This window comes from Apostichopus japonicus, chromosome 4, assembly GCF_037975245.1.
Source record: "Apostichopus japonicus isolate 1M-3 chromosome 4, ASM3797524v1, whole genome shotgun sequence".
NCBI lineage: Eukaryota > Metazoa > Echinodermata > Holothuroidea > Aspidochirotida > Stichopodidae > Apostichopus > Apostichopus japonicus.
The window spans coordinates 879411-896240 of NC_092564.1; the positions used below are offsets into that span (position 1 = coordinate 879411).

At 35.6% G+C, this 16830-nt stretch overlaps 1 protein-coding gene across 17 annotated transcripts in view; it reads right to left on the minus strand.

Annotated features, from left to right (window-relative positions):
- The window catches only part of LOC139966047 (arf-GAP with GTPase, ANK repeat and PH domain-containing protein 1-like), a 90239-nt gene that overhangs the window by 33860 nt on the left and 39549 nt on the right, over positions 1-16830 (minus strand). For all 17 annotated transcript variants that reach the window (XR_011792428.1, XR_011792427.1, XR_011792436.1 and 14 more), the window contains exons 2-4: positions 14565-14623; positions 11496-11583; positions 6380-6607 (exon numbers count right to left, since the gene is read on the minus strand). Coding sequence is in view for 3 of the 17 variants with exons in the window: in XM_071968686.1 (XP_071824787.1) it covers positions 6380-6607; positions 11496-11583; positions 14565-14623 (375 nt within the window). In the remaining 14 variants the exon portion in view is untranslated. The remainder of the gene's footprint in view (positions 1-6379; positions 6608-11495; positions 11584-14564; positions 14624-16830) is intronic.

Consider the following 16830-nt stretch of genomic DNA (forward strand, 5'->3'; position numbering starts at 1 on the left):
CTAATTGTTTATTCACAAATAAAAACTAGAATTAAGAAAAGACTTTTAAAATGGTCAATCTTTGATGGAGTTTGATGGGAGTTGCAACTATTTTCATGATTTCTAACGCCTATTAGAGTGATTCTAGAGGACAATGTTGTTCATAGGACTAGTCCATAGACCTTTAACTGGTGATTCACCAGTAACGTAAGATGCACATATAACCATCAACCTTAACTAACAGGGATGGCCAGGTTACAACATTTGTCTTATCATAAATTTGTATAGTTTTTTACAGAGTATAGTTAGTTCCAATTCAGAAAAACAATTGTGTCCCACAAAGGTTAAACTAATAAACTTTGATACCTTAAAAATATTTGAAGTCATGTCATGTAATATTCATCCCAGCTGATGGGAAGTAGGTGAATTAAACTAACCTGAGACTATGTATATCTATAACTTGAAAAGTTGAGTATGGTAACATCAGGTTGTGGGAATAAGTTCACTGCAAATTGCAGCTTCAAGATTTAATAATTTGCTTTAAAAGCTCAATTAATTTTAGACAAAAATACTAACCCATTAGTGATAAAACATAAACCCTTGTTATGACATTCAACAATGTCACTGAAATAATAAAACATCAAATTAAATGCAAGATATTACTGCAAACACATACTGTTTGTACAAGTTCCAGTCCCAGCAGAAAATGGAATTTATTGTACTTTTTCACAGTTTTGCCAGGAAATTGTGACCAGAGCTATATTGGTAATATGTAAAGCACTACAAACATAACTGTTCATACAATCAGTAATAGAAACATTAATGATAAATCATAAGATATCTAATCTCATGTAAAATGAAACACTACATGTTCTATTATAACTTATATGTACTTACATGTACCAAAATATGAAACTACCAAAGCAAAGTACCAAAGTACCAAAGCAAAACCAAAATTAACTGGGTAGTAATTAACAATTTTAAAAAAATGTGAAGATCAGTTAAAAATATTACCCATAAAATAAATAATTGGTTCCTTCTGTATTAAGTCTTCAAGGTTGAATGATTCAAATAGATGTAATATCAAAGCACTTTGCTTCCTTCAAATGATCCCAACGAGCAGCCACCTTACTTGTCCTTTTCCAAGCAATTCACTGATCTCTAAAAATTAAGTAACCTAATTAAAAAGTCTGGTAAATCGAGAACCAGCCAGAACGTGCACACATGGAACAAATAACCAGCAATAGTTGAGACGACCTGAGGATATGTTTACTGGGCAGGATGTTCGTTAATGGCTAAAACATTTGAATCTTTGAAAGTAACCAGTTTGAAAAAGGTAGTTAGCAGATAAGACAATGGGAGAGACAAGCCACAAACAGATCGTATTCTAGTCACCCCAGTCCTGTTCTGACAAGAGGAAGGAAGCTGGCGCAGGTACAATTAAGTTCACCTCTACGCCAATAGTTATTAATGGTAGAATGAACAGGATAATCACAATACGCCTTATAGAGGTATTGAGGATCTCAATTGACCTTATAAAAACAACCCTGTTCATAAGATGGAACTAATGTACAATGTTGCCAATCTTAATATTGTGTGATTCCTACCACATGACTTCACAGATGTTTCATATGATTGGTTGCTTCATTCAATATGTAACCAGACATTGCATATGAGCCAAAACTAGATTAATTAAAACTTCAATCGCTTTGGCAATAAACCCTCAAACTTGAAAGGCAAGACTGTCTTCCTTCAGCTATTTTCACACACAGACAGACACATTTCTGGAGAATTTTCTCAAACTTAGTTTCAGTCAAATGGAACAAGAAACTCCATGTCAAGAAAACAATGCTTGAAGCAAGAAATCAGACATACCTGCTCAATCTACAGACAGGACAAAGTAAACATTAACTCTAACAAAGAAAGTTACTGATTATCAGGTGACTTCCTTTAGTTTGTCTTTGGATGTGGTCAGCAGTACTACTTGACAACTGATCTGTAAACAAGTACTGTTTATCCAGACACCAACCAAGTACACTAGGTGGGCAGTAGGATGTTTATAATGCACTACTGGTCAATGGTTACCAATCAAACAGATTCAAACACAGCTGTGATTGTGTTTGGAATAACATGCCAAAAGTACAGAAAACATGAAATCAAGAAATTGGTTGATCATGATCAAGACGAACCAATAAATCGTTAAATAAAGTATAAACCAATTGACAGATATATGAAATGACTTGTAATAATTCTAGGTCACTTGATAATACTAACCATCTTCATCCTATTAAACTTTGAAGTAGGCATATCAACTATCTTTGGCTTTAATTATATCGAGTGTGAAATTTTGCAAATAAATCAAGCAAACTTGCCATTCATGGGACTAAATAAAATTTCCCACAGTCTGCTGGTAGGTAAGGAAGTTTTTAAGCCAGAAAAGGATGTTATTATTGGTTAAACTAACATAAATGTAATCAACCATACTTGTCACACTAGACAGGATAGGGGGCGTATCTTTGAGTATCTATTCTTTTTTCACCATACACTTGAAGTAATGACCATCAGTCTAACTAAACAAACAATTTTGTGGATCCTATTCAAATATTGAAAGTTGTGTAACTACCTGTTCAGAAGAGGTAGCTAGACATTACTGTAGTAACAGCAAGAGCTACTGTACAAACAGGAACTTATACTTGTGATTTACAATAAATTAGCTCACTACTGAATCATTTTTTTTTCAAAATACACTACAGAACTTGTGAAAGTTTTGCAACTACAATGAACACATACACTGTGAACACACACATGTTATGTTTTGGTCTTAACTTAAATGTTTCGGCCGGCTGGGAAGTCCATGCACACATGAAACCATTAAACTAGATAACATTAACCACTAAAATCAATATCTGGAATATCACAACTATAGCAACTTCTTCCAGTTTCAAAAAAACTTGCAAAGGATCCAAAACTCACTTGGCAGCAAAGAGTGCGGAAACATCCTTGATAAGTATCACTCTGATAGTTACAGTCAAAACATCACAAATATAAAGGAATCTGCCAACTTTAATCTGTTTTGACAGTAAAATCAATATTTTATCATCAAAGCTGACTGGGAAATGATAACAAACTTGCTCTTTTAAACTGAATAAGTTGTTTCCAAAGTCTCCTCCACAACACTGATAAGGAGACATAATATTCAACAGTTCGATACTAACTGCTAATCTAGGATCAGTCAAATAAAATTGGTTTCATTTTCAGCTTTTTTAAAAAAAAAAAAATCATCTACAGCCAAAATAATTGCTTCCCTGTACCTTTGATCCTTTCAGTGAAAGTGATTGTGAATGGTTTAATTACTTCTTAAATTCAGACAGAAACTACCTACTGATACAAAATAATGTGCTGTGAATTCTTTGAACACAAAAAGATATTTCCCCGAAGACTTAAATTCCAAATCACCAGTTATGCAAACTATCAAGAGCCCTTCAACCATAACTCATTAAACACTTTCAATTAGTTTTTTTCTTTTGTCTAAAATTTGAAATATATGAATAATCAGTTTTCACATTGTTTTTATAGATTCTATTCATTTTCTGACTTAACAAGTCAGCTGTTTATTCAACCAGGAGACTTTTGCCAAAATTCAAGTAGGAAATAAATTAATCTCTACAGTTTTGCCAAACAATTTTGAAAATTTATGAAGATGCTTTACATAAACTAATTCTCTTGTCTGTAAATCAACATCAAATAAGAACAATGAAGGCAGCAGAGTCGACGAGAGTGCCTGAGGGGACTTATAGTTCTTCAATGACAGAACTTACAAATAAGAATTAAAATATTGTAGAAAACAAACATAAGGGCACTCTGTCAAATTGAGGTAAATTTTTTTTTTTCAGTTTCTTTGCAATTAAACCATTCAAATTGTGAAAATATATGAAAGTCCCCATAATAATTATAATATTAACACACATCATCTGATTACTTACAAAACCTGAGGAAACAATGCTCCAATTGACAACTAGATCCAAGATGAAGAATATTTCCTCTCTCCTGTAGAGACTATCATAAGTGCTGCCTCCTTCATGTACGCAGAGCAAGAGAGTACACAGCTATCATCTCCTGCTGCATAGTTCATACACAACAACCTTCCAAACACTTGATCCCTAAATATACACTGTTGTAGAGTTAAGACTCCATGAAAGCTAACATTGAAGTGACAAGATATCAATTGGTGTTAAGATAGCAGGCTCCAGAACGAGACCCAAAGAAATTAGATTTGAAATTGAAAAATGCCAGAGCAGCACTGACACTGCATAAAAAGGTGTCAAGATAAACACTTGCTGAGTTGTTTATAAGATTTACTGTGTACAGTCAAGTTCAATGCCAATGAGGCTCAAGAAAACGTCATGAATGGTAAGTCAATTTACTGTTTCTGTTTGCTGGAGTCATTCCTCTTCAAATCATTGACAAATCAAAAGATTTAAGTTGAAATGTTACTAACTCCAGTAACATAACACATCCTTCCTTGTTCAAATGTTACTAACTCCAGTAACACAACACATCCTTCCATGTTGAAATGTTACTAACTCCAGTAACACAACACATCCTTCCATGTTGACATGTTACTAACTCCAGTAACACAACACACCCTTCCATGTAGAAATGTTACTAACTCCAGTTACAACACAACACACCCTTCCATGTTGAAATGTTACTAACTTCAGTAACACAACACATCCTTCCATGTAAGTTCATTTAACAGCAGGCACCCCAAAACTCACTTGTTTATATCATTTATTAATGTCGATAGATCAAAGTGTGTACGTAAGAGGAGAATATAGTCAATTATTCTAAGGTCTCACCAATTATTGTGAAGCCTATAGATACTATCTGCTAAAGTAATAGGCCATTAAATAATGAAGAAAGATGTTCCCTTATAACACAAAATGTACATGTTTTCTGTTAAGTGTCAATTCTTATTTTGCACAGTATTCTTGAAATATCATATATACTGCTGCAAACTTTACAGAGAGACGCTAAACCACTTTCTATTCCACTGCTTTTTGTCAGCGGGCTCTTCAAGTACTGCTCTAAAACACATTTTGTGCATTCATTTGGGCTTTCCATATCTTGGCAACAACTAGTTAAGAAATTAATACAGGACTTCCATTGTTTCATCTCTGTGATCTTTCATAAATAATGTCTAGTGTAGTCTGGGCAGTTGAATGGTAACTAGTAGCAACAGCCTGGTTGTACTCCGAAGCATATTCTGAGACAACCATACTGTAAGAATCCTGCAGGTTTCTGCAGGCTGTAACATGTCCCTTACTTGTACATCTGACTTGCAAATATTTACATTGAAGATGAATATCCTCGAGCACCAAACGGTTCCCTGTTGAGTCTTTGCTTGCTAAAGAAGCAAGCGCAGCAATTAGCCTAAGTCATAGCTCTCCCCTATTCCTCCTCATGTGATATATGATCCAAGGGTCAATTGCTTCTGTTGTGATAAATCTCTGTCCTGCCAGCTCTTCTCCTTTCAGAAAACTGCTCGTGAACATCATTTTTTTTTTGTCTTCAAATTAATTAGCAAGATGTACAAGTTTCCATACGTGTATGACTAGCCTCGAAGAATCAATGTAATGCTGAAAATTTACATTTTCTTGTGTTGCTGACAAAACGCTGCAAGTTTCTGGGGTTGGTGAGATTCTTATCAGAAGAGGAATGTCACTGATTTATCACATAAATCATAATTGAAATAATCATAATAATAAGCACTGTAAGTGAGGGTTACCCTTCATTTCCATGAGATGACCAATACTTCTTTCTTGTGTCTTTGGATAACTACATAACAAACTTGGCTCAATTCTGTTTACTTGCAGGTGGTTGTGTTAACAATATCAGGTTTCCAGCAATGGTAATACACAGACAACTACTGTTTAATATCCCTTATCTCAAGCGCCTCCCCCCTCCCCCTCCCCCTCTCCCTATGAAAGTGTCATGTTGAGAATAACAATCAACACTTTCAAATTACATCTAGAGTAAATTTCATGATTAAGAAGATAATTAGTCAATCTCATGAAATGATGGTATAAGAAAGTTTTTCCCACCCCACCCCATCCCCACCCCGATCCCCACTCTCAAAGAAACATACACACATACACATCAAAAGATGTCCATCTAGTCTGATCTCATCCAAGGCTGTACTCTCAGAACATGTGTAGTTTATTGCAGTGACATACAATCTCTCAATGCAGAGAGGCTCATTTTTTTATACTTTGGAAGTCTCCTATTCTGCAAGATGAACAAATGTCAATCAGTTCCTTCCCTTCTCTGACCCCACAGATTTCTTGTCTCTTAACGGGCCTCCTGCGCCCTCAAAATAACGATGAAATCATCAATTTACCTTGTGTACCGACCAAGATGATGGGTAAATCGGCTGTGTTTCTGTAGTGGGCAAGCTTGGCATAGAAATTATACAAAAGATGGAAGCTTCTCTCATCCTCCACACTGAAGACGAGGATAACAGCATCGACCCAGGAGCAAAACTGTAACTCTGGAGCAGATCCTTCATCTCGAATTAGTAAGAGGTGACTTCTATCGTCCACTAATATTTCTTTCTTAAACCTCCCACCTACAGTAGGTAAAGCAAAGAAATGCAGGCATGGATATGACTCATGAAACAGAGGACCATGCAGTAGCAGTTAGGTGTAAAAGTCATCAATGAATACACTAATTTGCTAGTTAAGACTGTATGCATTTATTGTACTGACATTTTAAAAGCTTGTTACATTAACAACTGACACGATGACAACTTTATTTGCAGAGTTAAACCAACCATTTGCTGCATCATTTTATGTGCGTATCTCAAGTGCTGCTACTGTACGTCTGAGACATTCCTGTTTCACAATTTTGTTACTATGAAGAGAGGTAGATAGTTCACTAGTCAGATCTCAGAATCTTTAATTTGCACGCCTTTTAAAAGCTCAGTACATTTTCTGCTTAATTTGCTTACCCAAGCTGATCTCTCTGGAGAATTACTTATCCACAGTATTATTGCTTTATAGTACGATGCTATGCAAAGAAAGCTTATGTATTGCTAACGTATGCAGAACCTTATTTTCACTACATTGCCAATAACAATATTCGTAAATGTCACAACTACTATGTTAAAAATATGAACATAACATTAAAGTCTCTGTAAAATGTGGTGGGTGTTAAAAAAACATATTGGTACATAACAAACAGAGAACAAGCAAAAAATATGAATGTTATTTACATTCATGTCATACTAACATTTCATACACTAAACAGATGTCCACAATACCTAATAACCAAGACCCAACACAGATAAACCTGTTGATAACTATTTCACCCACATAAAAATAATTTGTTCAGACAAGTTTAGCTCCAAGCAAATTGGGAGGTAAATATCACTGCACTGTGTCCTAAGGTGAAGAATAAGCTAATGATGCCATGAGCCCTGTTGCAGGAGGTCAAACTCACACTTGTCCTGAAATTTCATCCTCCAAGCAATATGCCTCAGAGTCATTCTCACCTCTCTGGAATTTGACAACTTTCTGGTAAAAATAACCACCTAAAGTGACAAAGAGCACTCCACTTGAAGAGTCATCATTTACTAGTTCAACATGTGCAAATGAACTTCTCATGATTTCCAACTGCTTTAGAGAAATCTCTGTGACGACGAGGCCCAGAAGAGGGTTTTCATTTCAAAATGTTATTTTTTGGGTCTTTTTGCTAGAGAAAACTGTATGATCAAATCATTTGGAATTTAAGTCTTATCTGAACATTAAGTTGATCGTACAATCATGTTTTTTTCTTCATACTTTTTTTCAAATCAATTCTATCAATATGGATTTCATAGATATATACTTAGGCCTGCACAAACTCCTTTACCAACTCTTGTGATCACTAAAATTAAGGGCTAAGAAATTGGCAATAAATCCTTGGCCTAAGCTGTCACAGTTAACCAGTACAGCAGTACTTTAAATGAAAAAGGTTCCATAATATCTGGATATTTGTGCAGTCTGTTTACTATTGACTGGGTCTGCTCTTCCCCCTGTCTCTCCCCTCCCCCTTGTTATTAGCAAAATGATATTGATTAATAATCATGTAATAATAAAGTTTAAAAAATAACTTTCCATCTTGTAGATCTCATCCTTGCAATAAATTTTAGAAATACAAGCTGATAATATGTACAGTATCATATAAATTACACAGCCACCAAAGACATACCAAACAGTGAGTATTCCTGTATCAGCAATTTCACACAGATACAAACACGTCTGGATAACAGTTAAAGAGGCCATGACACGAAAAATCCAACTCATCGAGAGTAACTTCCTCTGAATCTATGAGAAAATCTATGTTCAAAACTATCCTCAACACCTTGAAAACCTCAAGGACTAATTAGTAATTAACGTTTTAATATTCGCATCCGAAAATAGATATCTGAGAATGCGATTTCACAACAAGACAATGATGACGTCATGTTAGGAACACACGTGCAAAGCTCAGGCATGTATCGGATGCGCGACGATCATACCGTTCCATATACAGTACACGCACATTTACACTGAGAGAACAACCACTGTATTACGCTATATCGTTAGAAATTTCAAGTTTGTTTTACAACTGTTGTAAACTATCCGAGAGAAATGCCGGTCCGTTGTGTTGTTGGGGCTGCATAAATATCATTACCCATGCAATTAGCCTTCATCCATGGCTGAAGGACGAAAAAAAACACGGCGATTATGACCATGTTAGTGCACAACACCAGCGCCGATTTCACTGGGCCTAGCCAGTATGCAGCTCCGAATGAAGCGAACACTTCACGGAAGCATACTACGATCCCTCCTTTTTGTTATGAAATAAAACAAATGGACTTTAACGGTTCGACATAAAAGAGTCATTCTTCTGTCAAGTAATCCACAAAAAACTACTCTGAAGACCAGATCGGGGAACAGGAAACCTCCAATGGGGCAAGTGGCGATCCTTAGAAGGTAGCGCGCCGAGCACTAGTAGTACTATAGTATTAGCGTTACTACACTGAAGTCGCAATAGACGAAGAGATTTTACTGTATCATCTAAATTAACACCCCCTTCAATGCTCTATTGTATACTAATAAGCTATGAGGTTAGCTTCAGAAGCGATGGGTTACATCTTCTTGTGAACAAATCTCAGTGCCCCAATTTATTTCTGGAATATGCTGGATCAGTTAATTATAGCAATAATTTCTTATTCCTATTCCAGGAAAACCATTTATTATGTTGTGGAGGGAGTGGGGGTAATGGGGATGAGTCAAAATAGGTAGGTAAAAAGATTTTATTCCAAAGGTTGTTTAATTAAATCTCAAAGCGATTTATTTTAAAGTCACAGAGCCAAAAATTCACACAACATAGTTCAAGTGTTAAATCATTGAACAAAATTTATTCAATATCAGTTCTAGACAGTCATTCTGGACAATCTGAACTAACATTAACAACAATCATTGTATTATATGACATAAAAGTAAAACTGTACTTTCCATAAACATTATCATTCTTAAATTACACTAATGTAATTTGTGACATCATAGGAGGTTAAAAGAAAACAACTTACATGAATTTTTTGCTTTAAGCCTACAAAGCAGTTGCATGTCCATCGCTATCAATCGTTGTTGTGACAAATTAATTAGAATAATCCAGAAGCAAATACAATACAGGGTTATTTAAACCAAGAAACACTGCACGACGCAACTCACATGCAAAAATGTTACCCACGCACGACGACACGTACAACACTGATGGGCAATGTGAAACACAGCATCACACGCATTAAAACAATCGAAGACCATTAAACAGGGTGTACTGCTGAGTTTTTGAAGAAAGACTACAAAACAAACCAACTGCTGCTGAAGAAACAGTCTAAACATTGCTGCCTCCATTGGTCTTTATTATGACTTTTCTGTCAAATATCATTGGTGATATGGATATTTTGGCTTCCAGATTAAAGGTACGAATCAAACGAGGTAAATGCCCCTAAAAAGGTCAATGCCCGTTCCCTTATGCACATATTATATGACATCACGGTCACGCCAATACTTGTGTCCAAATGCTTCAAAACATGCCTTTTCTTTTATTGTTGATGTTGGGTCTGGAAAATAACCTTTCATCCTGAATTAAAAGTCTTGAATTTCAATATATCAACACTGAGGGAACCCTGACGGATTGATAATCCAACACAATCGTAGTTTAGAAAGGCTTCCTATACAATGAGTTTTCTCCTGGCAACTTGAATCCAGTGTAATGACCATTGGCTGGAAAATCACTTCTGATCCTTTGGACTGCACATGATGGTAGCACAACCCTGACGTGTCTTGCTAGGAACCCCAAGTATCATTGAACCTGTTGACCGTAGGCTATGTATCTGTACTGCCTGGGAAAAAATTTATGAAAGTTCAAAATGTATTAATGTTGGCCATGATGTCCACAATAACAAGCAGGCACACAATGTACAGTTATGGTTACATTTGTTGTGATTTTACACCTTCCATGTATCATGAAACATTCTTTTGTTTCAGAAAATTGATTTGCAAAACTCCAGGCCAAAGTACTAGCCAAGTAATAATGAGTATGAAATAACACATATGCCTACCTAGCATGGCTGCATAATGCAACTTACATCCCCGAGCCAAACTTTCAGTATGCAACCAACCCTACTAGTACTACACACTCTACATATGGGTTGTAAGATACCGTAACACAACGCACAATACGGTTTAGGGTGTTCCGCGAATTCCAACAACACATGCACAAAATGGACTGGATTTTGTTTTTAAATGCTTCGTTAATAAATTCTTACCACGTTGTATGTTCCTTGCAATGGTTTCGAACGGATTTCTTCTTCGATATGTTGTGGAGCTTCAATTTCGGCTCGTTTAACAGGCTCGAACTGATACGGTTCTAACACCTCCGCTCCACCCTCAGCGTTCGGTTCAATATTGGAATGATCATCGCCTTCACTCTCTGCTTCGAATATGAGAAAGGGCACTCTAATTATAGCCCAATTTCACTGCCTAGTGAAGAACCATTATCACTTTGAACTTCGATTGCCGCATTTGGCTCTGGATCCGCCATTTCACAGGAAATTTTGATTTGATATCGCACTTGTGATCGGTGTTTTGTTTAGTAACTACTAGTGGTATGTGTACTTGTCTACTGTGTACGTGAATGGTACCGTAGCAGCGACAACAAATATGTGTTCAAAACGTGACGTCACATGACGTCATGCGAATCGGAAAATTTTCGAGTAAACAAAGTTTCAAACGCCGAAAAGGGTAAATTCATTCTCAATTTTCGACTTGAAAAATCAAGTTTTAAACTGGCAGATTGGTTGATACATGTTTTAGAGAACATTCTTTGATGGATCCCAAAAATATAGGACTTTGAAATTTTCGTGTCATGGCCACTTTAAATTTCAAGCATTATAAGACTGAATCCTTTTGTTCTGGAGGTCTTACCTTCTGGTGATTCTTCTTGCATATAAGCCCCTGTGAGGTACCTGTGGACCAGTGCAGATTTCCCACTTGTAATACTTCCAACTACTCCCTGTAAATAAACCGATCAAAGAGACAATATTTAACGACCTCTATATGAGGATCTCATTATGCATGTAAGCATTGCAAGTTATGATCAGAATGCACACTAAATAGTCAGACATACTGTACACATTTTGATTGACCTTTTACTGCATGGATATCAATGAGCATTCACAATGTCCCTTAGATAAAGAAATTAGAGAGAATTGTTCTTGATATCATGTTGTATGCTGATTGCATTTGATTACATTCAAAAGCAAGTTAAATAAAGGATGCACTTCAGTACCTAAGATAATACAACTAAATTATGTCTCAAATAAGGAACATGTTTCATACAGCATGTTATAAGAGGAGAGGCACTCTTACACATAGGGTTCTGCCCACAATGTGGCCGGTTATGGCCACTAACTCCAAGACGACACACCGTTGGAACATTAAGGTCCTTAAATACATGAACATTACATTATACTTTATCTTGAAAATTGCAACATGAAAGTTAGGATCTTGACAAAAACATCACACACTTATCCTGCATATACTACTACAATGGCCATACCACTCCTCTCCAAATTTGCAAAGATACAACCCTTAACAGATGGATCAGTAGGCCATTCCTACTTGTCTAAAGGCGATAAATATTTAATATTCTCAGGAAGGGTCGATTGATTGACTTTTTAATATTATTAATAAATAATCCACCATTATCACACCATTACAACTTTCTGCAGTATTGTTGACTAGGATTTTAACAGTTGCATCCAGGAGACACAATGTCTTTTAACATGTTTGCATCTGCTCAGAAAAACTTGCGTCCCTGCAATCATCCATGAAACATGCACTTAAAAACACCTCTACAGAAACACACAATAGTTAGTTATATAATAACCCCTGACAACACATTAGTGCTCAACGGAGGGGTACAGTGATAGACCAATAATGTGCATGGAAAACATCAAATGATTAAACCTGTAACTTATATACAACAACAAATGAAGCAAAACATCATGTAATACAGACTACTGTATGTTACACAACTCATTTACATATCATCTGTGAGCATGATATCTAGGCTAAGCAAATATATGCTGCAGCTGAATGTCGGAAATCAACATAAAAATGAGTGTCACTGCACTTTTCAACTGATTTAAAATTGAGCCCCTTAAACGATGTAGAAAGTATTATGTATAGACCTCAACGACACAAGAACAAGCCCCTAAAAGGCATAGCACTTGCTCACAACGTTTATGAGCTCCTGTGGTAAGATACCATTAACAGTTACTCAAAAACACAATTTTATTCATAAGTTTTATTCAAAGTTGAAGGAATATTCCCATTTCCCCACCACTATAGGCTAGTCGGCCCAACCCCGACCAGTTCCGAAAACTTTCCCATTAGAGTATGTAAGTAACTTTTTATGCAATGTCTCAACGAAAACAATATAAAAAAACTTAAGCTTCAATGGGTACTTTTGAAGATGTATGAAGTAGTTGCACTTGCACACTGCACAAAATTTTTTAACTGAAGCACGTGGTCAATGGACCATGAAAGTTTACGCAAGTTTGCAACAAATTAAATTACCGTGGAATGAATGCACACTTTACTAAAGTCACTCTCAATGAGGAGAGAACAAACATGTACACTCTAGTACAAGATGAAAATCCTTTTCAGTATCAGATGTTAGCTTCCCACAAAATTCATAGATTATCTAAATTCATTTGCGATCCAAACAAGGATTCAAATATTAGTGATAGTCTGAGAAACAATTCAACTACAATTTCCTACCATGAGTGCTTATTGTCAAACTTGTGACAAGGCCTATTACACGTTATGATACTTGACTGCACACATATGATAGCCTGTAGCACAAACTTTGCTGTCTATACATAGGGGATGTAACATTACTTGTAAGTAATTGGTGTTTAACAACATACTTTGTGTTCATTGTGCACTACAGATGCAAGAATGTTTCCAGACAATGGATAAGGGACTATTAGCCAATCAGATCGCAGGGAAGTTTGGAAAAGCATCATTGACTAATTTTAGCATGACAATATCTGTAATAGATATGTATTTAGCTATGTACCAAAGCGTCACATCTTGCAGTTAATTGTTATGATTTTATTTGTTTTCAAACAATAATTCTGCAGGATGTTGCAACAATGCTGTTTCTGAAAGTGAGGAATACTCAGTTTGAGCTACTAGGCTAGATACCGTACAATAGCTGTAGCACAAACTTTGCTGTCTATACATGAGAGTTCTTAGCCTTGAAAAACTGGTTCAAGAAGGTCTTGCTGCCAGATTTGCAGTTTATAAGGAAGTTATCTCATTTTGTCAATCACATTCCAGAATTCCCTAAATACAGTTCTATAAAATACAAGCTTGCTTAAATGATGTTATTATATGCAATCCTTATTAACTGACATTCACTACTGTATACAGCTAGTATATAGATGCATGAAACCAGGAAGTAACCATACATTCTCAAATTTGTAAGAGTTTAAAGGGGTCCTTAGAAAAGTCTTAATAATGGTCAAAATGTGATTGCAACTGACCAGAGATAGCAACCTATTTGCATTGCTATTTGCTATTCTTATCTCAACTTTCACTTCTCATCAAGAACATTATAACATATCCAGCCCATTCTGAATCAAACTACAGTCTCACAAACACTTATGTTATATTGATGTTTCAATTTAAAAACAATATATATTTTTTTAATAATTTATAATAAGAATTTGAATGGCTAGCTAAACTGAGGAAGTTCATTTGCTTCTAAGGTAACATTGCATGGAATCTTCTGATTAAACTCACACTGTTGCTTTAATAGCCAACCTGCGAACTGCTTCCACATTAAGCAAACTATCTATTGTAGGTACAGTATAATAACAGTGCATACAGTGCAGGCATATATACAGTGCTTTCACTCACAACTCATTTAGACAGGCTGATTGATTAATTTATAATTCTGAAGTATTGTCACGAAGCACATACCAATTTCAGCTCTGGTACCGTCCGACTCAGCGTCCATTCCTGGCTGTTAACAAATGCATCTGAAAATAAATTAGAAAGATAAAGAACGCTGAAGGTTCTGATGCTGAATGTATCAGAGGTGTGGTCTGGAGGCTTAGCAGGAAAATATGACCTTCAACGTGGATTGAAACAAGTATGGCAGAGCTGAATGGATTCGTATAACTGCAAGAGAGTACAGTATATATACCTAGATATGACAATGTCAGAGTATATACCTAGATATGACAATGTCAGTCATGAGATTAAACATTGAAAGGAGACATTTATTTCCCATTCATTATGACAAGATTGAAAGGAGACATTTCTCCACTGTACAAGGAAACACAGACCTAATAAGCTAAAAAAATAACACAATCTATTTAACTATTGCAGCAAAATATCATCAGGAATGATTGCAAATATCCTGCATTGCAATAAAATTTAGTATTTGTTTATTATGAACAACCAAGCCTGAGGGCTATCTGATTATCTGTGAGTAATGACAAGATGTGGTCAGCATGAAACAATGCTCTCAACCAATTCATTATAATACAGCCTTGAAGATTACTGTTATTTTCATGAGCTCATGGTGTGACATCCCATATTGCTATACAGTGATCTCTCCATATCCTGGGCAAGCCCAATTATTTCCCATATATATAAATCTATTTACCAAAAGGTATACACAATGGAATATTGATGAGAGCAATTGACACTCATATGACCTGGTTAATCATTTCAGGAAATACAAAACTCCAGGTTGTTCAGGGTCAATGACAGTCCTTACTAATGAACTATTAAATTGATCTTATTGACCTTTATGCAAGTGTTCCTGAGAAATAATCTCTGTAAAGTTAGAGGGATTTGATTTATTCCTTGAAGTTGTAAAGAGCTTAAATCCTTTTACCTGTACATATGAAATAAATATCTACTTGTTACGATTTGAAATAAAGAAAAGAAAAACGATTATTTCTGATGTCTGTGTTCTTTGTTGGTATTACGTATATGTTTGTTTCAATTTGCACACTTCTTCTTTTTCAATTTTCTTTCTTGTTTATGTTTCATTGTTGTATTTTTGCCCAAATGGCCGCCCATAGACTTACAGGTAAGGGCAAAACAAGTACAGCATGTATCTCTGTTGTACAGGGCAAAAGTCAAGCATGCATAAGAAATGGGTTTAAGAAATATCAAACTAAAAGCATGATTTGGTATTAATTAGCTAAGTTGTAAATTCTCTTTTCTTACAATTGAAGTTACATGATAAAACCAATATCACAACATCTCAGACAAAGCCAATGATTGGGTACATTAACAAGTTTGTAGATGACCAAACTCTTTTGTAGTTTAATAAAAGACTCTGCCTACCAAACGTCTTTTAATTAAAATAAAGCATGGTCATACTGTAATCATTGTCAACCAAATGGTAATTTTCAATCAGTTGCTCTCTAGAAAACATACAGTTAATGGTATTTAATGGGCTTTGCAGACAAATTAAGGAATGGCCATGCTAAATATACACATATTTAAACATAATTTAAGCTAATGAGGATTTGAAAAGTCTGTAATTAACCAAGCAACACAACTTCAAGAGGTGAAGAGATTTGACTTGATGTATTCTACAGACCAGCTGCAATGGTACATGCTTTCTACTGGTCTTAACTGGTGGTACAATGTCCAAAATATCCCAGGTTTCAAAGTTACAAAGAATGTCTGTAAATACAGTTCTTCTGTCCTTGACTACAGTGCAATCAGACAGATTCCCTGTTTCACTGCTTCAGCCCAGACTATGAAAGAGAAGCTCTAATACAGAGGAAGTACACCATTAAGTACAGTATTAGTTTCATATGACAACTCCATCAAGTGATTTAAAGAGTTGATTTATCACAAGCAGTTAGTCTACAATGTTATAGCAATGTTCAACGAATCACGGTATCATACAGTAGCTTCTGACACGGTCTTTTAATTTACAAGTTTAATAGGCAACTTGATTTCCACAAATGCTTTAACCAAGGCTTAATCCTACTTACATATCTATAATACAGGAAGCATATAAGACTGTATTAAATGTGAACCCAAAAAGTTAATGGAGTAACAGAACACACAAGTGCATGACTGCACACTGTCAGATGTACATTAAAGGTAACCACAGCTGTCAAAATGCAGTTTCATCAGTAAACAAACAATTTACTTCCATTGTTCAGAGCAGACAAGATCTGTTCTTACCATCTGCGGACAAACATGTTATAAA